At 39.3% G+C, this 23,494-nt stretch overlaps 2 protein-coding genes across 3 annotated transcripts in view; one reads left to right on the top strand and one right to left on the bottom strand.

The window, feature by feature from the left end:
- LOC145767635 (uncharacterized) overlaps positions 1-21,511 on the bottom strand; it is a 47,623-nt gene extending 26,112 nt beyond the window's left edge. For both annotated transcript variants that reach the window (XM_082579488.1, XM_082579490.1), the window contains exons 1-18: positions 21,370-21,511; positions 20,393-20,526; positions 19,931-20,044; positions 18,992-19,259; positions 18,367-18,547; positions 17,788-17,907; positions 17,263-17,459; positions 16,744-16,915; positions 16,318-16,396; positions 15,601-15,756; positions 14,780-14,927; positions 14,304-14,453; positions 13,988-14,091; positions 13,692-13,787; positions 12,880-13,040; positions 9,264-9,387; positions 8,775-8,879; positions 7,914-8,060 (exon numbers count right to left, since the gene is read on the bottom strand). In XM_082579488.1, the coding sequence (XP_082435614.1) occupies positions 7,914-8,060; positions 8,775-8,879; positions 9,264-9,387; positions 12,880-13,040; positions 13,692-13,787; positions 13,988-14,091; positions 14,304-14,453; positions 14,780-14,927; positions 15,601-15,756; positions 16,318-16,396; positions 16,744-16,915; positions 17,263-17,459; positions 17,788-17,907; positions 18,367-18,547; positions 18,992-19,259; positions 19,931-20,044; positions 20,393-20,526; positions 21,370-21,481 (2,568 nt within the window). In that variant the 5' untranslated portion in view covers positions 21,482-21,511. The remainder of the gene's footprint in view (positions 1-7,913; positions 8,061-8,774; positions 8,880-9,263; positions 9,388-12,879; positions 13,041-13,691; positions 13,788-13,987; positions 14,092-14,303; positions 14,454-14,779; positions 14,928-15,600; positions 15,757-16,317; positions 16,397-16,743; positions 16,916-17,262; positions 17,460-17,787; positions 17,908-18,366; positions 18,548-18,991; positions 19,260-19,930; positions 20,045-20,392; positions 20,527-21,369) is intronic.
- LOC145767636 (alpha-L-fucosidase-like) lies at positions 995-6,605 on the top strand. Its single transcript, XM_082579491.1, has 7 exons — positions 995-2,698; positions 3,196-3,328; positions 3,804-4,014; positions 4,306-4,486; positions 4,651-4,727; positions 5,240-5,363; positions 5,791-6,605. The coding sequence occupies exons 1-7, from the start codon at positions 2,351-2,353 to the stop codon at positions 6,220-6,222; spliced, it is 1,506 nt and encodes a 501-aa protein (XP_082435617.1). The 5' UTR covers positions 995-2,350; the 3' UTR covers positions 6,223-6,605.
- Positions 21,512-23,494: the final 1,983 nt, after the last annotated feature.

Below are 23,494 nucleotides of genomic sequence, written 5' to 3'. Positions count from 1 at the left end.
CCTTAACCCTCTCATACTCATTTGTTTGATCTCTTAGCAGGGTCCAGTTGATATGTGTTGGAATGTTGGATGCTTATCAAAGTGATACCACTCATTGATATCTTCCCAAAAAAGATACATTTGTAATTGTTAAAAATAAGACATAACAGGACTCAAATCAAAAACAAGGACATCTCTTAGAAATAGAAATAAGGACAATCAATTTTTTTAAGATATTGCCCTTTAAAATAAGGAAAAATCTTAGAAATAAGGACGGTATGGCAACCCTGCCTATAAACAACATGCTGAAGCCCTCCATGCTAAGCTATCAGCACGCAACAACTTGCTGAGATGCTTAGCTGGAACATCCTGGGGTGCTGGTGCCTTAACACTCTTGCACTTGTTTACAGCACCTCCGAATATGCTTCCCCCCAATTGGTGCCGCAGCGTACATAGCAAAATTGACACTGCAATTGATTGAGTTTCGCTTTTAGCAGCATGATCGTTGCTTACTATACAGTGTAGATTCTAACGATCTGTTTAAGCCTGATGCTGCGAGTTCGTTGTGGCAATATCAAGCGTTGCCTCAGCTAGACTCCGTAAGAAAAATCACGTACGTTGGCTGGTTTTACAAGCTAAGTCATGGGATGACTACCTCCTCAACCAGATGGTCCAAAAAGCGCACACCCAAAACCCCAGCGCTTGAAATCTCGACGCCTTTTTTCCCGCCGTTCTTCAGCTATCTGCAACTTCAAACTCCACATGTCCGAAGTTTGGAATAGTGAAAGTAAAGACGTCACGAGACCAGTTCAATTCATGGTCCTTCCCAATATCAATGCTCCACCGGGAGCAAAACTGGATGCAAATGCATGTACTTCATGTCTGAGTCTGACATACTTCCATTTTGAAACATAATAAATAAAACTTGTTACATTATTTTCAACGTCTTGTGGTACCCTAGTCTACAGAGGTCTGCTACTATTCGGCGAGTCCGATTCGGAGAGTTCCCTATTCGGAGACAGCCTTTTTCGGAGAGTTCCCTATTAGGAGATTTTTTGAAAACCAAATTATAAAAAATAAAAATAAAACCCAAAATTCGTTTGCATACAGACAGCGATGCAGGATACATGTCAATTTTATGTGAGCAAACATTTTAATTTAATAGCTCAAAAATAAATTTAATTCGCTTTTTATTTTTCGTTAAATTTCAATTAAATTAATTTTTCTTTGTCCGAATGCAAAAGAAACGATATTGTGGAATAAAATACAAAATTATTTAAATAAACAGATGTCGTTGTTGGATTTTCAAAAAATCTCCGAATAGGGAACTCTCCGAGTCGGACTCTCCGAATCAGACTGGCCGAAACGGGCCATTCCGAGTCTACAGGCACTAGAAGAATGTAAGAAAGTATTTTATAATCAAATGCCTGATGAACATTCTGTACCCCCCCCCCCCCCCCCCCCCCTTAATATACAGTATTTGTGTTTTAAGAAAAGCAGATATCAGTGCATCCCCTAAAAACAGTTTTACCTTCTTGAACTTATTATGCTGAAGAAAATGTACTGTGTAAAGAATTTGGTACGACTCCAACCTTTTCTATGTTTGCACCCGTTTTTGATTTTGGAAAGTATTGCTATCATGATTCATGAAGTATATTGCCATGCACATTTTTATTCATCCTTTTCATTAACATTGAACCAAGCATGGCTGTGATTGTGAAACTGAAATATTTGCTTCTGATGTGACATGTTGGGGTTAGTTGAATATATTTAATTCATGCTTCGGACAGCAGATAAGTTTGTTACTTTTCAATTGATCACTGAGAAGACATTTCTGCTTCCCCTGGGAAACAATTAACGACGTATTTTAAGCAACAACATTCAACAGTGCTGACATATCTTTGATCAATGTTGATGAAGTTTTGTGTGCTGGTATTCCACAGCGTATTTTTTTACTGTACGTACTCAAAAATGTTATAATCAATCAAGGTAGTTTGTTTTGTGCAAAACATTATTAGATCGAGCTGTATAAATGCAATGAATTTCTTAGAAATAAAGCTATAGTGTTTGTAAATTAAGGTCAATAAACAACTCAAACGCAATTAACCTGTACGCATCATTCATAACATTTACATATTTCATTTACATTTATAGCACTGAAGATGAAAACAGTTTAGTTTTCGAAACGTTTGCTGAACATGAGTTTAGTATCTGCGATTTGGGTTTTTTATTTTTTGATTAGAGTAACCAGACATTCCAACCATTTTGCTCCTAAAAAGCTATAATGTTTGTTAAATAATGTCTATACCAACTCAAATGCAATTAATCTGTATGCAAGATTGTAATTTTGCTGTCCATCCTTAAACCTTCCATGAAAGCACTGTATGATTTTAATGCTGTCTTATTGTTTTATAGAAAGTTAAAAATGATTAAGATCATTGCATTCCTGCTTGTGGTATTATTGCAAGTAGCTTGCTCCCGAAAATATGGTAAGCTTGCGCAAGATGAAATTGTTTCACTGCGTGAAGTTGTCTCAGATAGTCAACTTAAAATGGACAAACCAACTAAACCAATAATGAAGTATGAACCAACTTGGGATTCGTTGGACAAAAGACCTTTGCCATCTTGGTACGATGAAGCTAAATTCGGAATATTTATTCATTGGGGAGTATTTTCCGTACCAAGCTTTAAAAGCGAATGGTTTTGGTGGCGCTGGAAGGTATGTACAATTTAACTAGAATTTATGTGTTAGAATAGTTTATAGTCCACATTAAATAGGCTAACCACAGAAAAATTTGGTTACTTGCATACCAAATAATTGCATTATGAGCATTGTAAATCTCAAACTATTACCAATCATTTGTAAAAATGCAGATCGTTGCATAATTCAGCTAAATTAAAACCTATAAAAATCTTTATGAAACAGTTTGAAATTCGCTAGACTATGGTGCAAGGCATACGTGGGCCAAAACTTTTGGTAGAAACTAAAGTGAGACTAGTCATGGCGACACAAACTTTGCAGCTACAGCATCCTTAGGCAATGACAACGATATTTCATAGTTTTACAGCAAGAAGTATGTTTTTGCAACTGCCATCAACCCATTTTCTTATAATCCCTGATATTATACTAATGAGCTTAATAGCTAGCAAAATGCCAGTAGTACAAAATGAACTGGTGAGATTGCAAAATACTAATGATTATTATAAATTTTATAGGGCACCAAACCGGTTCAGAGTGTTGTTGATTTTATGAACAAAAACTACCCCCCAGATTTCACATACGCGGATTTTGGAAGGTCATTCACAGCAGAGTTTTATGATCCTTATGAATGGGCAAAGTTGTTTGAAGGTAAAAAGACTAAAAATTGCTTACAGTGTACAAACCAGGCCTACCCGATATATGTGATCATGTTGGAAATCCCTAATAAATGTCTGCACATGTTTTATGAACCATTTCAATAATAATCTGAGGGATCAATGGATGTTTAGAAAGCATTAGATCGAGTTTATTGATTTCACTTTTTTCAATCTCTAAACAGTGGGTGCCCTTTTTGGGGTTGAGGGCTAATAACGCTATAAATTTGACAAATGGCCATACAATCAAAGCCTGTTAAGTTTCTGTCATCAAAGCGTAGCTGCCAGTCCTGCTGTTGGTGGTAGCTATTGACAGCTCTAAAATTATTTAACCCGCCAAATTAGTGCCGTGGGCTACGGATTGTCCATTCGAAGTCGCATTCACCATCGGCATTAATCATAGGTGGTGTTGTACCAATGAAAAAACCCAATGGCACCTTCGCTTTGTGGTAACATAATGTTTTGTACAGAATCTGGTGCTCAATATATTGTGTTGACAAGCAAGCACCATGAAGGGTTCACCAACTGGCCTTCCAAAGTATCTTGGAATTGGAATGCAATGGATGTTGGGCCAAAACGGGATTTAGTTGGAGACCTGGCGGCAGCAATAAGAAATTCAACAAATATTCACTTCGGTCTTTATCACTCTCTTTTTGAATGGTTTAATCCACTCTATAACCAGTAAGTGAAAGGGGTGGCTTATTGTTCTGTTACGTATCATGGTGTGTCACAATACTAAGTTGCAAGGTCATAATTGTGCATTATTTTAGTGCTAGTTTCTGGTGCAAGGCGGCACCAGATGCATTGGTCATCAAGAGACTGATGCAAAGTTTTACTATTGAAGTCGAGTGATAAAATTGTTGCCGAGAGTTATATAAGCATTGTGACGTCATTAACTTTATGTGTTGTTTGCAAACAATATAGGCTTTGTGACGTCACATACGCACGACTAATGGTCTTGTTACAACACAGGGACAAGGATGCCAAGTTTACAACTAGAGATTATGTGAAGAACAAGGCCATGCCTGAACTGTATGAGCTTGTCAACACTTATGAGCCTGACATTGTGTGGTCCGATGGAGATGTAGGTCCAGTTGACTATTGGGACTCCACTGGATTCCTAGCTTGGTTGTACAATGAAAGTCCAGTCAAGGTGAATTGGCGATGAAATCAGCATCCATTGTATATAACACCAGATAGACCACATCTTTTGTAGATAGTGCTTTGTTACTTTAAATTGTACTTTTGCAAATATTACCTATAACCTCACAAATACATCAGAATGGTAAAACTAATTCCCATTTTACCATTTTCCAGGACAAAGTGGTGACGAACGACAGGTGGGGTTATGAGACGCACTGCCACCATGGGGGATATTATACTTGCCAGGACAGGTGAGACGTTGGGAAGAAGCAAAATTTGAAAGTATGTTTCTTTGCAACAGCAGAGGTTTTAGCGATTTTGCATCTTAGTTGAGGCCATCCCTACAACGTATGCTTGGAGTTACCTTAACATGACTTCAGCAGGCTCTTGCATATAACAGAACCGGTACCACTTTGAAAGCCTTTTGTCCAAAACAAACTCGCACCTTTCTCGGCCACAAGTCATTGATATGGTACTCTGATGTGGACAAACTGCTTAGGGCTTACTTAGTACGGAACAACATAAAAACCAGCCAGTTTTGTGGTTTAGATCTCACGCGCATCCCACACACATTTTCTTGGTTATTTGAAGAAAGTGAATATTTGTGATGCCAAACAGCGAGTGGTTTATACAGGAAGCCATTCACAAACCACAATATCAAAGGAGCAAAGCAATTTAACAATGATTGTCGTCGTCATAAAATAATTCAAAAATAGTCGACCAAAACTCATTTTTTTCATTAGTACATTTATCTTCCACTCAGATACAACCCTGGCAAGCTGCAAAACCACAAATGGGAGAATTGCATGACCATCGACAAGTCATCCTGGGGTTACCGGCGAAATGCAAATATAGAAGACTTTTTGACCATCGAAGAAATACTTGCAGTAAGTATGAATAGGTCACAAATTCCACATTTTTACCATAAATGTTCTTCAACAATCATTTTTATCAATCTGCCACTGGGTGGATGGGAGATTAGCCAGGTAAATGCAGGCTAGGCTTGAAACAAGATAGTGACTACTTGCCTAACCCTAAATACATACTTCCTCGGTAACTAGACTTACACAGTGGAGAAAAGACTCATTGACAAACCGAGACTATGCCGTTTATCGAACTACAAGAATTATCTTCAAAGCAGTGTTTTACAACATGGCAAAATTACTTGATGAAGGTGCTGTGATGAACATCATCAAGCGTTAACTGGACGATTCTGTCTCTGCATGATTTCACCGGTCCAGTAAGACTGCCGATTCTTGGGCAAATTTTATTATTTGTTCTAGAAGCTTCTTACTAAATTTGCTTTTCTTCCAGACACTGGCGTCCACCATCAGCTGTGGGGGAAATATGCTGATGAACGTTGGCCCCACTCATGACGGAATGATCGCGCCTGTCTTCCAAGAGCGCCTGAAGCAGATCGGAAGCTGGTTGAAGGTGAATGGGGAAGCCGTCTATGCGTCCACTCCTTGGAAAGCGCAGAACGATAACGCGACTTCAACTGTGTGGTATACTTCGAAAGGGTCAAGCGTGTACGCTTTTGTGCTTTCCTGGCCCAAAAACAACCTATTGAAATTGAAAGCCCCCATTCCTGATAGTTTCCAATCGTCCATTTCTCTTCTTGGATACAACCAACCGGTAGAATGGTCTCAAGCCGGAGATGAGTTGCATGTCTCCTTTCCTGACCTAACCCAAGCTGAAATACCATGCAAGTGGGCATGGGTGCTGAAGCTTCACGGTTTCCAGTAAACACAGGACCTTAAGAAAGTACGAAATCGATGTATCGTATTTTCAATAACTGAAGCAAAAAGTCAACGTTGTTTATTGCCGATGGGAGCCAGTTCTCTCGGTTTAAAACGTGCATTTTTCACTTTACATTTGTCATCACCACCAGATCCATCTAATGACGATTGTTTTTGTACGGAACGATAAGCTATGCAAGAGTAGCCTACTTTACTGGAAAGAAAAGTGGTAAACCTATCGACATGAATTGCTCGTCTGATTGAGTTGTGTATTGGTTCCTCGCCATATCACGTCACAAACGCTTCATTTGCGTATCACAAATCGAAGATTGTTGCAAATTATTTGCTAGGTACGTATTTCATTAAAAAGACAAGATCACGGCTTTCTTCTGGGTAAGCTGGTGAATGGTGATGTTGGATGTTTATTTAGTGCGAGAGTCGCAAGATTATCGTTGAATCAATGTCTAATAACTTCAAATTTACATAAATACATCACTTGACGACAAGTGTTGTCAGATTCAGGGTAACGCAACAAAACAAACCTTTTGCCACGTCAGTCGAGTAAATGTTTACGGCAACGATATCACTCAAACTCTACTCGTGGTTACAGTATACCCAGTAATTCAACAACAATATAACCCAGAGGAAGGTCTAGAAAGCACAACAGTTTGCTAGTTTGTTCTGTCAAATGTAGACTGTGTAAACAACTAAACCTCTTATCGACAAATGTAACTCAACAAAAATGCCGAGCCAGCAACATCAGACTTAAAATGAGCAGCAAGCAAGGGTAAACATTTCCCGGCTCAATCAACATAGGAGTGAAAGTCGATCGGCAATTGACATATAAACACTATGCTGAAGCCCTCCATGCTAAACTATCAGCACGCAACAACTTTTTGAGATGCTTCGCTGGAACATCCTGGGGTGCTGGTGCCTTCACTTCACACTCTTGCTCTTGTTTACAGCACCTCCGAATATGCTCCCTCTAATAAGCAATATTGACACTGCCTTTAATAACATCATGAGAATAATCGCCGGTTGCCTTCTTCCAATTCCCACTGACTTTCTGCCGGTACTATATAGCATTACCCCAGCTAGACTCCGTAAGAAAAATCACGTACGTAGGCTGGTCCTACAAGCTATGTCAAGGGATGACCATCTCCTTAACCAGATGGTCCTAAAATCACACCCCCAAAACCCCAGCGCTTGAAATCTCGTTTCCCGCCGTTCTTCAGCTATCCGCAACTTCAAACTCCACATTTCCGAAGTTTGGAATAGTGAATGGAAAGAAGTCGCGAGACCAGTTCAATTCACGGTCCTTCCCAATATCAATGCTCCACCAGGAGCAGAACTAACTCGGAAGGAATGGGTGAAGCTCAATCGCTTGCGAACTGAGGTGGGCCGTTTCAATAGTAATTAGTAACATATTTCAATTGGGCCTCGCCGACTCACCATCTTGTGCATCTGGCTCAGATTTTCAAACTGCATAGCCTACCACATTCTCTACCAATGTCCTGTATATCGACCCAATGATAGACATGTAGACCTAATAACGCTCGATGAACACACAACTCATTGGCTGCTGGGCCTGGATTTAACAACGTGACCTGCCGCGGTCTCAAACGCATGAAGAAGGGTCAATCAACTTCATTTCTTGTTGAGTTTCAAAACCGATTTCAACTAAACATTTGGACTCACCTGGAATTGCTTATGGTCCAGCATCCAGAACGCTTTGATGAGCTTCGTAGTGGCTGGGGGAAGTTGGAAGGTTTGCGGAAAATAACTGATGAATTGTCGATGCTCCTCGTAGCTGGCAGAGTAGATAGCGCTGTTGTGCCGCTCGTCCTAAGAAGTGATGACGTGGAGTTGAAAGAGTTTTATGACCTTGAAATGCCACAAAACCAGGTTGCCCCGACTCTATAGATCTAGTGATAAGTACTCCATTGCTGCCTTAATGTTATGAGAGTTTCGGTGCCTCGGTGACTTCTTGTGTGCAGAAGCACTCCACTAAATGGTGAGAATAAGTTTTGCAGTTGCCAGGGCCCAGGGCACACAAGACTCGTCTGCGTGGGGTTTCAGGTCCTATAAATTCATCAACTTTTTGTGATTACAAGCAGTGGCGAGGTTTCGACCTATGGGCGGTCATCAGAACGAGAAATTAGACCACTGCTGCGTACAGATCAGACAAACGTTCCCATTATGATCCCTTACACAGCAGTGGTTCCCAAACAGGGGACCGTGGAAAGATTTGAAGGGGTTCAGTGATTGAAAGGACTCAAAGTTAAAGCATTAAAATTATAATTCTCCAGAGTAATTTTGCATAAATTTCATTCTTAGGATGCGCTTGTTCGCAAGCTGGATAGTTTTTTGAAGATGGTCTGTGGCTACACAAAAATTGGGAAACTCTGATATGCAGTAACCAAACAATCCATCATCCACACTGCCTGCGCAAGTGCGCATACACTACTGAAGCAGCGAATACAATATATCCAAAACCATAGCTCTGCTGAAGCGTACAGCTCTAGGTCACACATATGCTACTTTACAACTGGCACTCACGTCAGAGCTCTCGGCAATAGCGAGAATGTCCAGAAGGAAATATGTAACAATGATGTGCTTGAGCTTCTCGTCTATGTTCTCCAGGTAGTACATGTCTAAGAGCGCCTGTGATCAAACAATGTAAACTGCACAGAATGTTTGTTGTTATAACGGGAAAGTGTGTGAGGAGGTTTCTAATAAAAATTTTAGATTGAATCAGGAAAAACAGCAAAAGTTTATCCAAATTAAACAAATCACCACAGATTGAGGTCAGGCGCGCTGACAGTGTATTAGAAGCAAAAGGGCGGAAATTTGTTAAAATCTATCCGCTGACATAGATAGATCCACTTGTATACTGATAACACAGCAAAATGAAACATTGCATTGAAATGTACTTACAGATAAAATATGAAATCACAGGGCATCTAAATATTGTGACACTCCACTGAGACAAATAGCCAGCATGGCAGATGCAGCAGTTAACAATCAAGAGCTACAAACCGAGCTTACCATTAAGCTAGGAGGAGGATAACTGGCTGATTCATGATCATTCATCTTCTTCCAACGCTCCAACAGGCTCCCTCCAGCATCATCGATCAAGCCATCTATCACCAATAAGCTCGCCTCGGAAGATCTAAACATCCTCCAGAGTTGGAACATTGTCGCGATGAAACGAAATATTTTGACAACTCTACAACATCCCGTTTTTATTGAACTACATCTCATGACCAGTTGATTTTACGAAAATGTTTGTAGGTTGAGATCATGTGATTACGGGCTATGCTGGTTGACAGGATAATGACCACTGGGTTATGTCGTGGCATAAAATATAGGACGATAACCACAACGGCGCTACCTTGCGCATTCTAACGGAAGCTAGATTTGACGTAGCAATGACGGAAACGCGCCCAGTTGCGTGGACGTGGCAAGGTTTTTTTTTCGGGTCTGCTACTATTCGGTGAGTCCGATTCGGTGAGTCTGATTCGGTGAGTTCCTAACCTCTAACCCCTAACCCTAACCCCAAACCCCTAACCCTAAAACGGCAATGATAATTAGTAGGATGTTTCATTTTTTCACGATTTTTGAAATCAAAAATGCTTGGGGTCTAATCAGATCGGATTTTGGCCACAAACAACCGATCCAAAATATTTTTTCGATCGGACGACTTTTAGAGGGTGCGCGGCCCCCTCAAAGTTTGAAAATTTGAAGCGTGGGAAAATTTGCAGGAAATATGCGATATCTCGGTAACGGAAAGTGATAGGAAGACGTGTAAGGTGTCAACTTGTGCGGAATGGCCAACTTCTTATCTGCGTTTAATACATTTTGCTACCCTATCTGCAACGAAAAAAAAGTTAATTGCAAAAAACTGTTTTTTTCATATTTTCGATGTTTCGTTCTACAGAAGCAAAACCCTTGGAACCAGTAACTACAGTGATTACAAGTTATAGAGAGCAACAAACATGTGCTATGGCATAGGGTACAAGTGTGCATCGAATGTTACACAACAATGGACTTCCTTTCACGATTGGCTTAGAATACCGTCATCTCCTATCGCACAGTGTCTCTCACATGTAAACGTTTCAGCATAAGCTACCAACACAGAGTAATTAAACAAAACAGTTGACATTGACGTGGCTGTGCAAATCAAGAGTCATACACCATGTGAACGCGAAGAAAATCATAAATTCAACAGTATGTACAATACTTGCGGACTAGAGGTACTCAAACGCAGGAACAGGGATCCCCCAGTCATGACCAGTGAAAGCAAAACAAATAAGCAACATCATGTAGAACGAAAATTCGGGCATGTTACCCAAGAATAAAAATTACTGCCGGCATGTAACACTTAATGATTATTCTTCAGCATTGCTTAAATGCACCACATGCACCAATAATCGCATTAAAGACAGCTTCACTATTAACAGAAATTTCCTTGAGAAAAGACTTTACTCCGATAACTCTTTCCATAGTTTTGTTCTTTGCTCGATCATGCGTTTGAACCAAAAACACATAACGATCCATACCATTCACATTTCGATCATCATAATGAAGCTGCAGGAAATCGGAAGCAGAGATGTCATCATCACATTTTTTTAAACACAGCTTTCTTGTTTTCTCCCTACAGCTATACATGGTAGTCGGTGAGGCAGCAATATCGTCACCAGCACATGCAAGCAACTGGTCAGACTGTTGGCGAGTAGAAGTGTTTCGCCGGTCAGCTAACATACAGCTTAAAGAACTTACGGCAATTTTTCGTTTTTTTGTGTACATCTTGCCACCTGTTACTGCTGTCTTGGCGAAATCAGGATCAAGAATTAAGCCTCGTGTCTCATCTTTCGAAGACTCACTGCTGGAAACGGTTATATCAGGTGTAATCATATCTGCAGGTCTTCGCCTTAGCCTCTCCTGTGCTACCAGGCTGGAAGTTTCTGAGCTGGTCGAAAAAGAGCAAGATGGTTCATCTTCACTTGGTAACTTTTGCTGGTAAGAACTCTGATGACTCAATCTATTTTTTTACCCTTAAAGTAAAAGATCTGTTGCGAGATGCAGTAATAAACATCTTTCTAGCAGAACTTTGATCTTGCAAAAACTTAACCTCCTCTTCTGGGATACGGTGCATCCATTGACAGCTACAAGAAAGTCTGCCGTTGTAAAACTTCACCTGTGATGGAATGGCACATTTACACTTGCAGATATCAAACAGCTCATGGAATATACCTTCTGTCGCTCCCGTCTGTGGCTGTTTTCTTTTCTTGATTGCCTTAAATTTGTTTATGAGCAGTTTTAACCTGGTCTCAACTCGAAGGATGCTTATCACCGGAAGGCTGGCACTAACCCAAACATGAACTATATCATTTATCAACTGTCCCTTGACATCAGCAAAACATGGAGGCTTCTTAAAGAACTTGGGATTCGTTTCACTGCATTGCTTGCATAAAAAAATGTAGTGGTGAAGAACGCTTATGTTTGTGGGTAGTACATTCCCTGGCAGCTTTTCAAATTTCTGCAATGTCTCACTGGCGTCAAGTCTTGTTTCTGGCATAATAGCAATTGAACTAACTACTTCTGGGTACAAATAGCCAATACTTAAATCTTAACACCTGCAATGACAATCCATGGTAAATTATACCAGCAGATGGCGAATGACATCGACTCAATCTGCAACGGGAGCTTCTCAAAACAACCCTATACATTATTATAACTAACAAATCTTCTTACTACAAACTCGAACAAGAATGTAGTTCTGAAAACTTAAAAAGCACAGTATAATATTCTACAAGTCGTCCACCTGCATTGTTAAGTGCATTTAACAAAACCTTTTGTTCGTAAAAAATGTCATTTGTCATCACTGCAGTTACTGGAAGGGATTCGCTTCTGTAGAACTGGGAAGAAAATATGAAAAAAACAGTTTTTCGCAATTAACTTTTTTTTCGTTGCAGATAGGGTAGTAAAATGTATTAAGCGCAGATAGGAAGTTGGCCATTCCGAACAAGTTGACACCTTGCCCGTCTTCCTATCTCCTTCCGTTACCGAGATATCGCATACTTCCTGCAAATTTTCCCACGCTTCAAATTTTCAAACTTTGGGGGGGTCGCGCACTCTCTAAAAGTCGTCCGATCGAAAAAATATTTTGGATCGGCTGTATGTGGCCAAAATCCGATCTGATTAGACCCCAAGCATTTTCAATTTCAAAAATCGTGAAAAAATGAAACATCCTAATAATTAGGCTACGGTACCCGATAATTTAAAAAAAAAATTAAAAAATCCCCCGTCAAGGGATCAGACTCACCGAATCGGATTCACCGAATCGGACTCACCGAATCGGACTCACCGAAACGGGCCATTCCGTTTTTTTTCAGCTCCAAATCAGGCAGCCCACAGAGTGATCTCAAGCACGCCTCACTGAAGCCAATAACAGCGGATACGCAAATACTTATCCAACTAGCCATAACCCACTACCTGGCAACCCTGGTATGGTACTGCATTGCGGAATGACAGGGAAAGCGTCACTGAGCATAAGTTAAAACAAAATTATCTCATGCATCCTCTCAAGGACGCGAAGAGATACCTTTAGTTGCCGTTACGTTGCTAGACATTGTTTCAACGGCTACTTGATTATATTTACGTGTTAATTCTTTTCAATTCGTTTCTCCTGGTGTCGAAGATCCTTCTTAGGGAGTTCTGCTTGTAGACGAAATGGAACTCCTCACAAGCACGCAGCTCAGATGACAAGTGGCCTTCCAGTTGTTCCGGGAGCAATCCTGCGCCAATGAACCAACGGAGGATCTGGAAAGATTGCACTAGGAAGATCATCCAATGTCGTTTTACATGCAATGAGCATCAAGCTACCACGTTATAGCCCACAGACGTTGAATCAATGTAAATATGACGGATTTTGTTGTCTGGGAATCGACGCTTGTAGGCAAAGTCTGCTTGATAATCCAGCCAATATATTGTATACATCACAACTAAGTTATAAACATTGGCGTTGTTGGTCATGCAGACGAAATCGCATACTCTGAGCAATGCTGGCTCTTCACATCGCTTCAACATCGTTGCACATTAAATGATTCAACGTCAAAACATCAGACAGTTTGCTCATAACATCAGATCTGATGTTAAAACATCAGATATGGTAACGTGGCTTTTGTTATTGCTGTCGATAGTGACGTATTCTCGAGCTGTGTTTCCACTTTTTAATCATTTTGAAAAAATTAAAAATAAATGAAACATTGGACTTTGGGCCTTGCCAGTGCCATTAAAAACAAATTTTTTTCGATAATTGTTTTTGAAATGTATTCTTGAATGTTCAGTTTACGCATTTTAATGCTTAATTCCTGTTTGAAAATTTCATTTAGTATGCCTTTAAGTCGACGCTTTTCACTTTTCACTCGGCCACTCAGTCAAGGCGACGTTGAAAGATCAACAACAACCAACCTTCAAATAATCTTTTATCAGAGTGACGACACTGATCTTGACGTTGAGCTCCAACTGGCTCTGTTCGCTGCTCGTCTCCGCCTCTCTCACTAGTGCCTGGGTAAGAAGATTTCAAGGTAAAAATAAATAAAGTGAAGAAAAACGGTGGCGAGAAAGAGATTCCAGCCACAATAGACGAGCACGCCAATTGATGGGAAATGGAGGCAAAACTTTGAAAGGATTAAAGCTTCCACAAATAAAAAACAAACGTGATAAAAAAGTAGCAAAATTTCAACAATACTTTCCATAAAAACTACCTTGAACACCAGGAACAGGTCGCCCAGTTCGGAAGTGTGACGCGACAATTGCGATTGTGCGGTGGCGTCCAAGACAACCAATGAACAATCGAATATTGGAACACCTGAAACGTGTTGCCGCTTATTATACTGCACTTTTTATTACGTTGATGAATCTTCCCACTACGTTTCTAGGAGGGACCTGAAAATAATGTTACAATACAGCGCTGAAGACAAATAGTTGGGCCCAGTTTTGTAGGTCAGGCTCGGGTATTAAAGACCAGAAATTTCAGGCCAAAATTCAATAGATTTCATAAATATTTATGCTCATACTCACATAGCTCATCGACCGAATCTTTGATAATCGCCGTGGTTTTCCAAGCCCATTCCATTATAAACCGTAACGTGCATCCAGATGCCGCGTGTTGGCCTGACGCGAAGTCGCTGACCGCGCGAGACAAGAAAGTGAAGACGCCATGCTCCAAAGCTGCAACAGCAAGTTTGTATGTGATGTAATTGTAACATGTGGGATTGTGGAGTTGTCAAGCCCTCATAGCTTGAAAGCAGCTATGGCACCACCTTTACCTTGTTGTATTGATAAAGCATACAGCAAATAAGTTGCAACAGCGCTCTCTGACGGTTCATTTTGTCCATAGTTGATGTGCAGATTGTACGTTGTTAAACATGTGGAAAAGAGATTCTTGGCAATAACTCCAAATTGAAAGATTTTTGGAAATGGGACTCTTTGGAATGCAAATGCTCAACAAACTACCTTGCATCACGTGACACTAATGACAGACAAGGACAACAAACCTGCGGATAAGATGCATTCTCTCTTTTGGTCAAACGTGAGTGCGGAATTGTTTGAGGCATCGATGAGTCCTACAGCCACCATTTCATCGAACATGAATGAAGGATCAACCAAGCACTCGGAATGGTTGTGCAGCATGTACTGAATAATCTGGGAAGTCAACAACAACAATTGAATGAATGCGTTGGTTGCTGCTCGGATGAAATAGGAAATAAGATAAATTGCTGCAACTTTGATGTATGGCATTAAAAATAAGGAATGGGAACATGTTATTGTTGGGCCGAAGCGGAGAACCAAACTGTTCAAAGATATAATTGGTACGTTGTACTTGTATTGTCGACCCGAATTACAAAATAACACATTACCGTACCAAAAAAGTTAAATTTCTAGTCAAAATTTTTTTTGCAGCGAAGGTCAGGTGCTTTACCATTATGATACAATTTACCAAAAATAACAGAAAAAGCCGGCAAACATAAAGGGCAGCATCTCAGATGCAATAAGTATTCTTGAAACTTTGTCAACACAGCTGGAAATGCTTACTGCGCGAACAAGTACTTGGTTGTTTTGAGGCAATTGTTGATCAAGAGGCAGCGAAATATTTCAAAACGAAATGATTTCTACGCAAAATAACTTTATGTTTCTCGGCAGCCGATTTGTAGCAAGAATTGACAGCGACAGACACGTGTTTCGCCCATGAGGCTGGGCTCATCAGTATCGCACCGTATTCTAGCCACAAATTTATTCGACCACCGCTTTACCAGTAATAACTTTATGTTCAGTTTCCTACACAACGGATTCAATCAACAAACCAATCACAACTCACCTGTATCTGTACGCCTGGCATAGAGCAGGTCTGGGTCGCTTCGGATGACAAGGAGTTTGTCTTTAAGCTGTAGGCTGATGGTCTAGTGAAGTGGTGGGAGACTGGATGGAGCTTGGAGCGAAAGTGACGAAGCGATGATGGGATGGTGTGCAACGCCTAAAGTGGATACACAACACTCAGAAACATGAAACCTCTTGAGCTTGCGCAGTTTTCTTATCGCTGCATTGACGACAATCAACTACAATGAATTTGCATCACGCATTGCAACTTTCCTTGAGAAAATACTTCAAACTGCAATTAAGCCTTTTATGAAGCTTGATCTTGTAGTTTTGGAACTTGTAAAAACTTTGGACCACCGACGTAGTCATCAGATTAACAGTTCTAACTTTTCCGCTTTTTAAATTGATGTTGTTTGAAAGCTATGTAATCCAGCACAGTTCAGTAGCTTATAGCCCTAAGAAAGGTCGTACACATTTCTCTCTAGAGCAGCGCACTGTTCATAATCATGAGAGAAGTCAAGGGCTATAGTCGAAGGGGCGCCACCCCGCAATGCGCAAGACTCAGCCACATGCACGAGCGGTCTCGAACCGGCGCCCTATTGAACCGCAAACCAGTGCGCTCACTACTCGGCTATGCAATCAAACACCGTATCAGTGATCAACCGATTGCACATGCGACAAGCTGATTTGGAAACGATCAAGTGCTAACAACTCATACCAGCACATCACCAGGCGAGATGTCCATGACAGCGTTGAGCTCCCACAAGGCCAAGTAATCCTGGTCGTCTGAATATCCTCTGCATACAACAAGCGTTATATAACCAACAGCATCAGCCTTCACTCCTTTAACATCAGTTTGTTATGACGGTTCAGAGTAAGAATATAATTAATGTTATGGACGTATCATCATATTACAATGGATTTCGATGAAACCACTGTTTCTTCCTTCACTTTTAATGAATGGTGACACGCATGAGCGGTGTATCTTTGATACCAAAGAAATTTCACATGATTGCTAACATGGATTCTAAAGCTTGTTAACAGTTTTCCTGTATCAGGTTACATCAGATTCAAAAGTATTTTCCCAGTGCCTCAAAAAGTACAAGCTAATAAGCAAAAACACTATCCTAGATAATCGTCTCACCTGTTAGTTGTTGGCATGTGGGCGACATACCAACTGTTCAAGTCGAAAAGCACTTGGTGAATAGTTCGCTTTTTGCTTCTCGTAGTCTCCCATGCTGCAACCAACACACTTGTGGAAGGAGTGTAACAACTATCATCGTCATGGTAGACGCGGCCAGCTGATGGTAAGTGCTCTGAAGCAAGGAAAGAAATGCGGATCAGTTTTATCCAAAGACTAGCGACCATCAAACAATAAAGAGCCAAAATGTAGATTGTAGACACTAAACACATGTTTTGCGACCGTTTCGATAAGTATACTAACTTCAGTTCTGTCATTGCAGACAATAATCAATGCTGCAGTAGCGAGCACCTCAAGAAATAGCCTAAGGTAGAATAAAAGGAAACACGAAGACTAACTCTTGGCCTTTCTGTCAATTTAGTTCACAGTTTCACTGCCAAGTGTCCGAGTTCCACTATGGTCTTGTTAAAATAACTATCAACCAATTGTATGACATCGCACCGTTGAAACAATAATGTTTACCAATAGCACAACACTGCAGCAGTCTGGTGTCCCCACTTGATGGTGCGTTCCCTAACGAAGGGTCAAGAATGATGTTGAAGCGAGGGGCGCAACACTCGAGGTCGCTATAGTGCGAAATAAATTGACCTCCCATTTCCATCACCTCCTTCTTTCTGTACATCAACTGGAACATCGTGCCAGTCAATGAGCAACTGCTTCTGGAAAACAAGAACCACTACCAGTTGCCCCATTCGCATTGAAACTATTTACCACTAAAATTTCACAGCTAAAAGTCTCCACAAAAGTTCCAAAATACATGTTGCCTGTTATGCTTTGCTGAAAAACATTATCATATCCGTTAACATATGGCCATTCTGTAATGTCTTCAGATTCGATGTGTCACAAAGCATTGCATCGGTGGGTCAATATTCTAAGTAAGAACTGCGTTGCAAGCAGATGTGATCAGCAATGTATATTTGTAAACGTCCAGCAGAACTACCCTATAACATTGCATAAATTGTGTTCAAATGCAAGTTTGCAACGTACGAGATCTCGTCAGACACAGACTGGATGAGCCACAAGTAACAGAAGTTCTTTGGGTCATTCTCTGGTTCTTGAAAGACAAATCGAACCATGGATGAATCTTCGGGAAGTTCGCTGCTATAACTATAAACGAAAAACAACAATGCAATAACATTTTATTGTGAGTGTAACAATTCGATATGTTCGACGGGTAAGGGTTGAATCATCTAATTAAAAATTCTGGAACATTACAATTTTAAGAGATGAGACGGTCAATTGAACTTAGCTACCAACCATCCAATCCTGGTTTGACATCCAACTAAGAATGATGTTAAAAAACACTGCTCACCTCTTCACTAACTTAATTTATTGAATGGCCATAGCGGCCGAATGGAAGGCTACAGTGAAAAACCAACTAATCACCCCACTCTCATTTCTATGTAATTCAAGCACAAGAAGAAGGTGATCTTCTAATTAGTACGAGCTTGATAGGCTAGCTAAGCATAAGACTACATTTAATATCAGGTGGTCTCACAAAAATTGAATTGTGACAAAATGAATGATAACTAATTTCAAAACGTAATAAAAAAAAATATGCCCAACCTTAGTGCCAAATCATGTAAATCAAAGATCTGAAACTGTCCGAATGAATATCCAACAAATAAAGAAGTGCAGCGACGTTCAAAGTGCAGTGATGTGACGTCAACATCTTCTGTTCCCAACGTATCAATGATCTCATCATCAGGAGCAACGTAGTGAAACTTATCATTTTCATGGCATTGATCTAAAAACGCATTTTAACTTGACTTGGTAGTAAAAACAACCCAATAATTGACATTTGCCGTCATACATTAAAACAAGGGCGCAGATTCACAGAATTTGCCTCATACACGCTGCAAAATCTACGCTTCACACGATGCTATTGCATACTGCTGCAAAAATTATGACAGTTTTACATTTGGGAACAGAACAAGGCGACAAACCCAATAGGTTTATAAAACCATTACAAACATAGCACTGCTGATCATATCACAACTACTTCTACCACTACCATCCTTCGTGCACCAAACAGAACAGTATTTATGTGCTTTTTAGTTCCAGTAGCCTGCTGGCTTAGTTTGGGAAATCATCGTCTATGAGGTGGAAGGTGGTGGTAAAGTAATAGACCCTTGGCCCCTAAATGCTAAAAGAAAACAATGATAAGCAAAAAAACATCACAATCACTTACCAAGCAGATCAAACCCAAGGTGAGCGTTCCGTTGGTGGACGCCATACCGCAGTTTAGGAAGCTCTCGAACAACTGTTGGTACAGTTTCAATGGTTGCAATTCGCTCACGAAGCATGTTCTTATCATCCAGTCTTAAATCAACCAAATACAAATGTCCTTCTTCTGTGCCAACAGCTACAACTCCAAAAAGCCACCTTAAGTTTTGAGAGAAGGTTCTAGAAGAGTCTGTGGCGCCTCCTTGCAGTAAAATCACTTCCAAACAAGAAACCTTGAAAAGAATACAAAATGAAACGTATCTGTCACTTGTGTATTAGTGGTCCATGTACCCTACTTATCAAAACCACTTAAAATGAATTGTCAAGTGCAAAACACAACAATAAAGCGTTGGCTGCCACTTGGCAAACTGGAATAATACACTTCTGGGAAATTTTGAAGTCTGAATATTGCATGTCAGCAATTAACAAACTTAGATAAATTAGCCCTAGCTAGGCATAACGACATTGGTTTTCAATGTAACTTCAACTAATGCTGAACAGTGAACAATTATATTGAAAAACTGGTTAATGTCCTCTTCACTTAATTATCTCTAGGTTACAGAAACATAATGATTTCAACACTTTGAAAATAGACAAATATATATAACATCAAAAAAGATGCACATGCATCAGTAATTAAGCTCAAGCTCAATAATAGTGTCTATATAATTATTTATATATAATATTATATCAAAATATAGTTATTACTATCTGAATCCTTAACAAAGACCCTTCTGATGATCCGTTTGAGGTGAAACAGGCTGTTAAGGATCCAGATAGTAATAACTATATTTTGATATAATATTATATATAAATAATTATATAATTCCACAAAAGGATCAAGAAATTCATTAAAAAATTATCAAAATACTGTGATAAAAATAAAAGCATATTAAATTCTTACAGGATGTGGGATTCCAATGGTTTTGATCACCTTTGAACCTCGCGGGTCAAACAAACAAATCGCTCCCTTTTTGTCATCAGATTGTAAACCAACAACCAATAAGTTTCCATACTCCTATAAATAAATAGTTTGAGTAAGCTTTTAAAACATGGCAATGATATTTGCCTCGTAAGTCGTAAACAACAAGGGCATTAAAGCGATATGACACATCATAATATTAACTTTTACATAAACAAAGTCTGGAGTTTGATGTAAAGGAATAAAACTTATGTATAATAAATAAGTCTCAGTTTCAAAGAACGAAAACTGTGTGAAAGATATATGATAAAATTTTGAAACATTTGCTTACGCATACTAAAATGCAGCAGATTCAGTTCAATCTTAAAACAATTCAGAACTTGTCAACAAACAATATAAAATATAACTTAATGGAATTGATGATGTCAAGCTAGTATAACTAACCTTGCATGCTACAACTTTCAGTGGAATACTTTTATTAAAAGAATTTTCAAACTTTTTGTAAGCTTGTCTTTGCTTGCTACCATGATGGATGATGGTAAGCATTGGCCCTTTTGCAATCCAGCATAACTCTCCATCTGAAAATAAAGTAATATTGATGTTGCATTTAAGAATTTAATACAAGATTCTTCAACTTCAATGAGCAAATTGGAAACCAGAAGTGTGTCCTTTAATTCTTTGCCATTTGCAACATAGGGGCAAACCATTGCAACAATATTTTCTAAACATTTTACAAAGAAATCTTAGCCAATTTTGATGATCAAGAGAACTAATTGACTAATAAAACTTTTCTGTTTTTGTGAACCAACCCAGCAAGCTATCCACTTGAAGCAGTTGACTGCCTCGTATCATTGGTATAGTCCTGCTACTCATTGCAACTAACAGTTTGCTAGCCTCATTTTTTAATCATAAATCAATTTCACTATCACAGCAACCTCACTCCTCAGTACTATAATCATGTCCTCATCATCCTGATAGTGACATGATCATTGATCATACTAAGCATGCTGCAATAGCGACATTGATTTATGATTAAATAATGAGGCTGGTAAACTGTTTGTTGCATTGAGTAACAGAACTATATCAAGAGAACTCTATCACCTCTCATAATAAAGGCAAATATAAAGGGATGAAATGATACATGTTTTCATTTAGTTAAAACTACGCACAGTTAACCATCTATAAGAATACAATGGTACCGTACTATACATAGTTCCACGCAACAAAACTGTGACAGCGAGATAAAGTGATTTTTGTAAAAAAAATTGTAAAATGAAGAATGTTAAACATCTCATTTCTTCGCTGCAATAACACAAATTGTGATTGACACGATCAAAACATGGAAAATTGTCCTGCAGCTGCTCAACACTATACAGGCATAAGACGAAATAAAAACTTTTTCAACATTGCAGTAAACCTACTGTTTAAATAGCCACCAATGACATCATACAACTCTTCTTCGGTGCTCGATGTGTAAACGGAATGAAACGATGACGAGCCAACCTCTACAGCAGCATGCAATAAGTTATCCATAACTATAGCAATATGTTTTGTTTAACTAATCATAGTAGTATTAATTTTGCTCATTTAATCATATTAAAATTCTAGTACAGCCAAGCCCAAGTCCTAAACATATGAACAGTTTTTTTCAAATATTATTAATAAACTAAGATCAAACTTCACTATATTGGTTTGATGCAATTCCAAAGTATCCTACCGGTACTTTTTTCATATAAACATACTTTATCAAGCAAAAATAAAGTACAAAACTAATTGACAAATAAAGTACAAAACTAATTGACGAACAATTGCTTTACGAACAATTTGCCTATAACCGTACAAAAATGCAGGTAACAAAACAGCTGGAAGCAGCAAACAACACACAAATAAACTGCTTTAAACTTCAAAGTTAAATCAAATTTAACACATAAAGTGCTTTTGAGCTACGCCGAACTGAAGGCGTATGGAGTTTTTCAGTCTTGGTACTATTGTGCCATGTAGCGGGCGCTGTGTGTTGTATTCCGCATATATATAGCACTTAATATAATGACGACATCTCGAGGACAATAAAGCGATAATCTGAGCATAGAGTCTGAAATTCTTCATACACAAGTTTATTGTAAGAGTAAGACCAAGCAGAAAGATGAGATGCTGCACAGCTTCAACAAAAATAACTCAAATCCATAATAACTCATCAAAGGCCGTTGATGTATAAATCACTACAACACGTTGAGGTGGTGCCGGCTACTTGCATTACGAGGACGTCGCCAAATTAAACTAACTATTGTTGTCCATATGTTCCCACTGCAAGATACTTAGTACGCTGATAACTAACTTGCAGATCATGGATAAGACTTCATACCAAGTGATCAATATCTATATCAGTGGTTCTTTTTCAACCTTTGTCAGTACTGGGGCTAAACTCGAAATCTAAATTGTGTAAAGGACCACAACAAAAGAAATGCAATTTCATGTGAAACTTGATGTTGGCTCTGACTTTTAATAAGTTTCCAAAAACAAGGGCGAGATTGAAAGATGCAGTACAGTACTCAAAGGTGGTTAAAACGATAGGTTATCAATCGATTATGATTTGGTGTTAATTCCAACCATTTTACTGAAAAACCTTTACATACCGTATGTAAGTTATGTTGAACCAAATACAGAGAAATTTTTCAGTGCATTGGATATCAAGTTAAAATTATTTTCCTCTTGAGACTCGACTCTAAAAGTAAAGTAGGCCTACGGTAAATGATCACATTGGAAAGCTTGTGTCAGCTCCACATCTGATCGGAAACATATTGGCTACAACTGAGAATCTTTGGGAACTGTTTTGGAAACTGGAACTTTCATTGGGGGCAGAAAAGAATTGATACCGTTTCAAATTCAACAATCATGTGTCAAATACAGTAAGCCTAGTGTGAATAAGTCTGATCAATTTGGATGCAACCTAGTTCGTACCCTGAACAGTTCGTACCCTGAAAAGATCGAGAGAAAATTTTTTAAAAAAAGCGAAAGTCGCTGATCGCAGTTTCCGCAAACATTTTAAAATTTTCTTCCTAAAAAGATCGAGAGAAAGAAAGCTGAAGTCACTGATTGCAATTTCCACTAACCCTAATCATAGACTAATCTATGCTCTAACCCTAACCCTCGCTGATCGCAGTTTCCGCAAACATTTTTCTGCACTTTCCGCTAACCCTAACTCTAACCATAGACTAATCTATGCTCTAACCCTAACCATAGGCGTCATTTCAGGGGTGCGAAGGGTGCTTGAGCACCCCAAAATGAAAATCTGAGGTAACAACATAAATGCGAGAGCACCCCTGGGCCCTGGTTTGCATACAAAATACACCAATTCAAATGGAAATTTGCATTGCTAAATAACGTTTTTTTTTCTTTCTTGAAAGTCGTTTCACCAAAGTGCAATATTTTCAGTGTTTTACATTTGTGTGTGGCGCGCAGCGCCACACATATCAAGGGCAGACATGATTGTACTATTGCATAACAATTAAGCACAAACACGCGCACTGCGTCAAGAAGTGCCGTTCG

The sequence above is a fragment of the Aplidium turbinatum genome, chromosome 3 (assembly GCF_918807975.1).
Source record: "Aplidium turbinatum chromosome 3, kaAplTurb1.1, whole genome shotgun sequence".
Lineage (NCBI taxonomy): Eukaryota > Metazoa > Chordata > Ascidiacea > Aplousobranchia > Polyclinidae > Aplidium > Aplidium turbinatum.
This window is presented reverse-complemented; position numbering and strand designations above follow the sequence as displayed.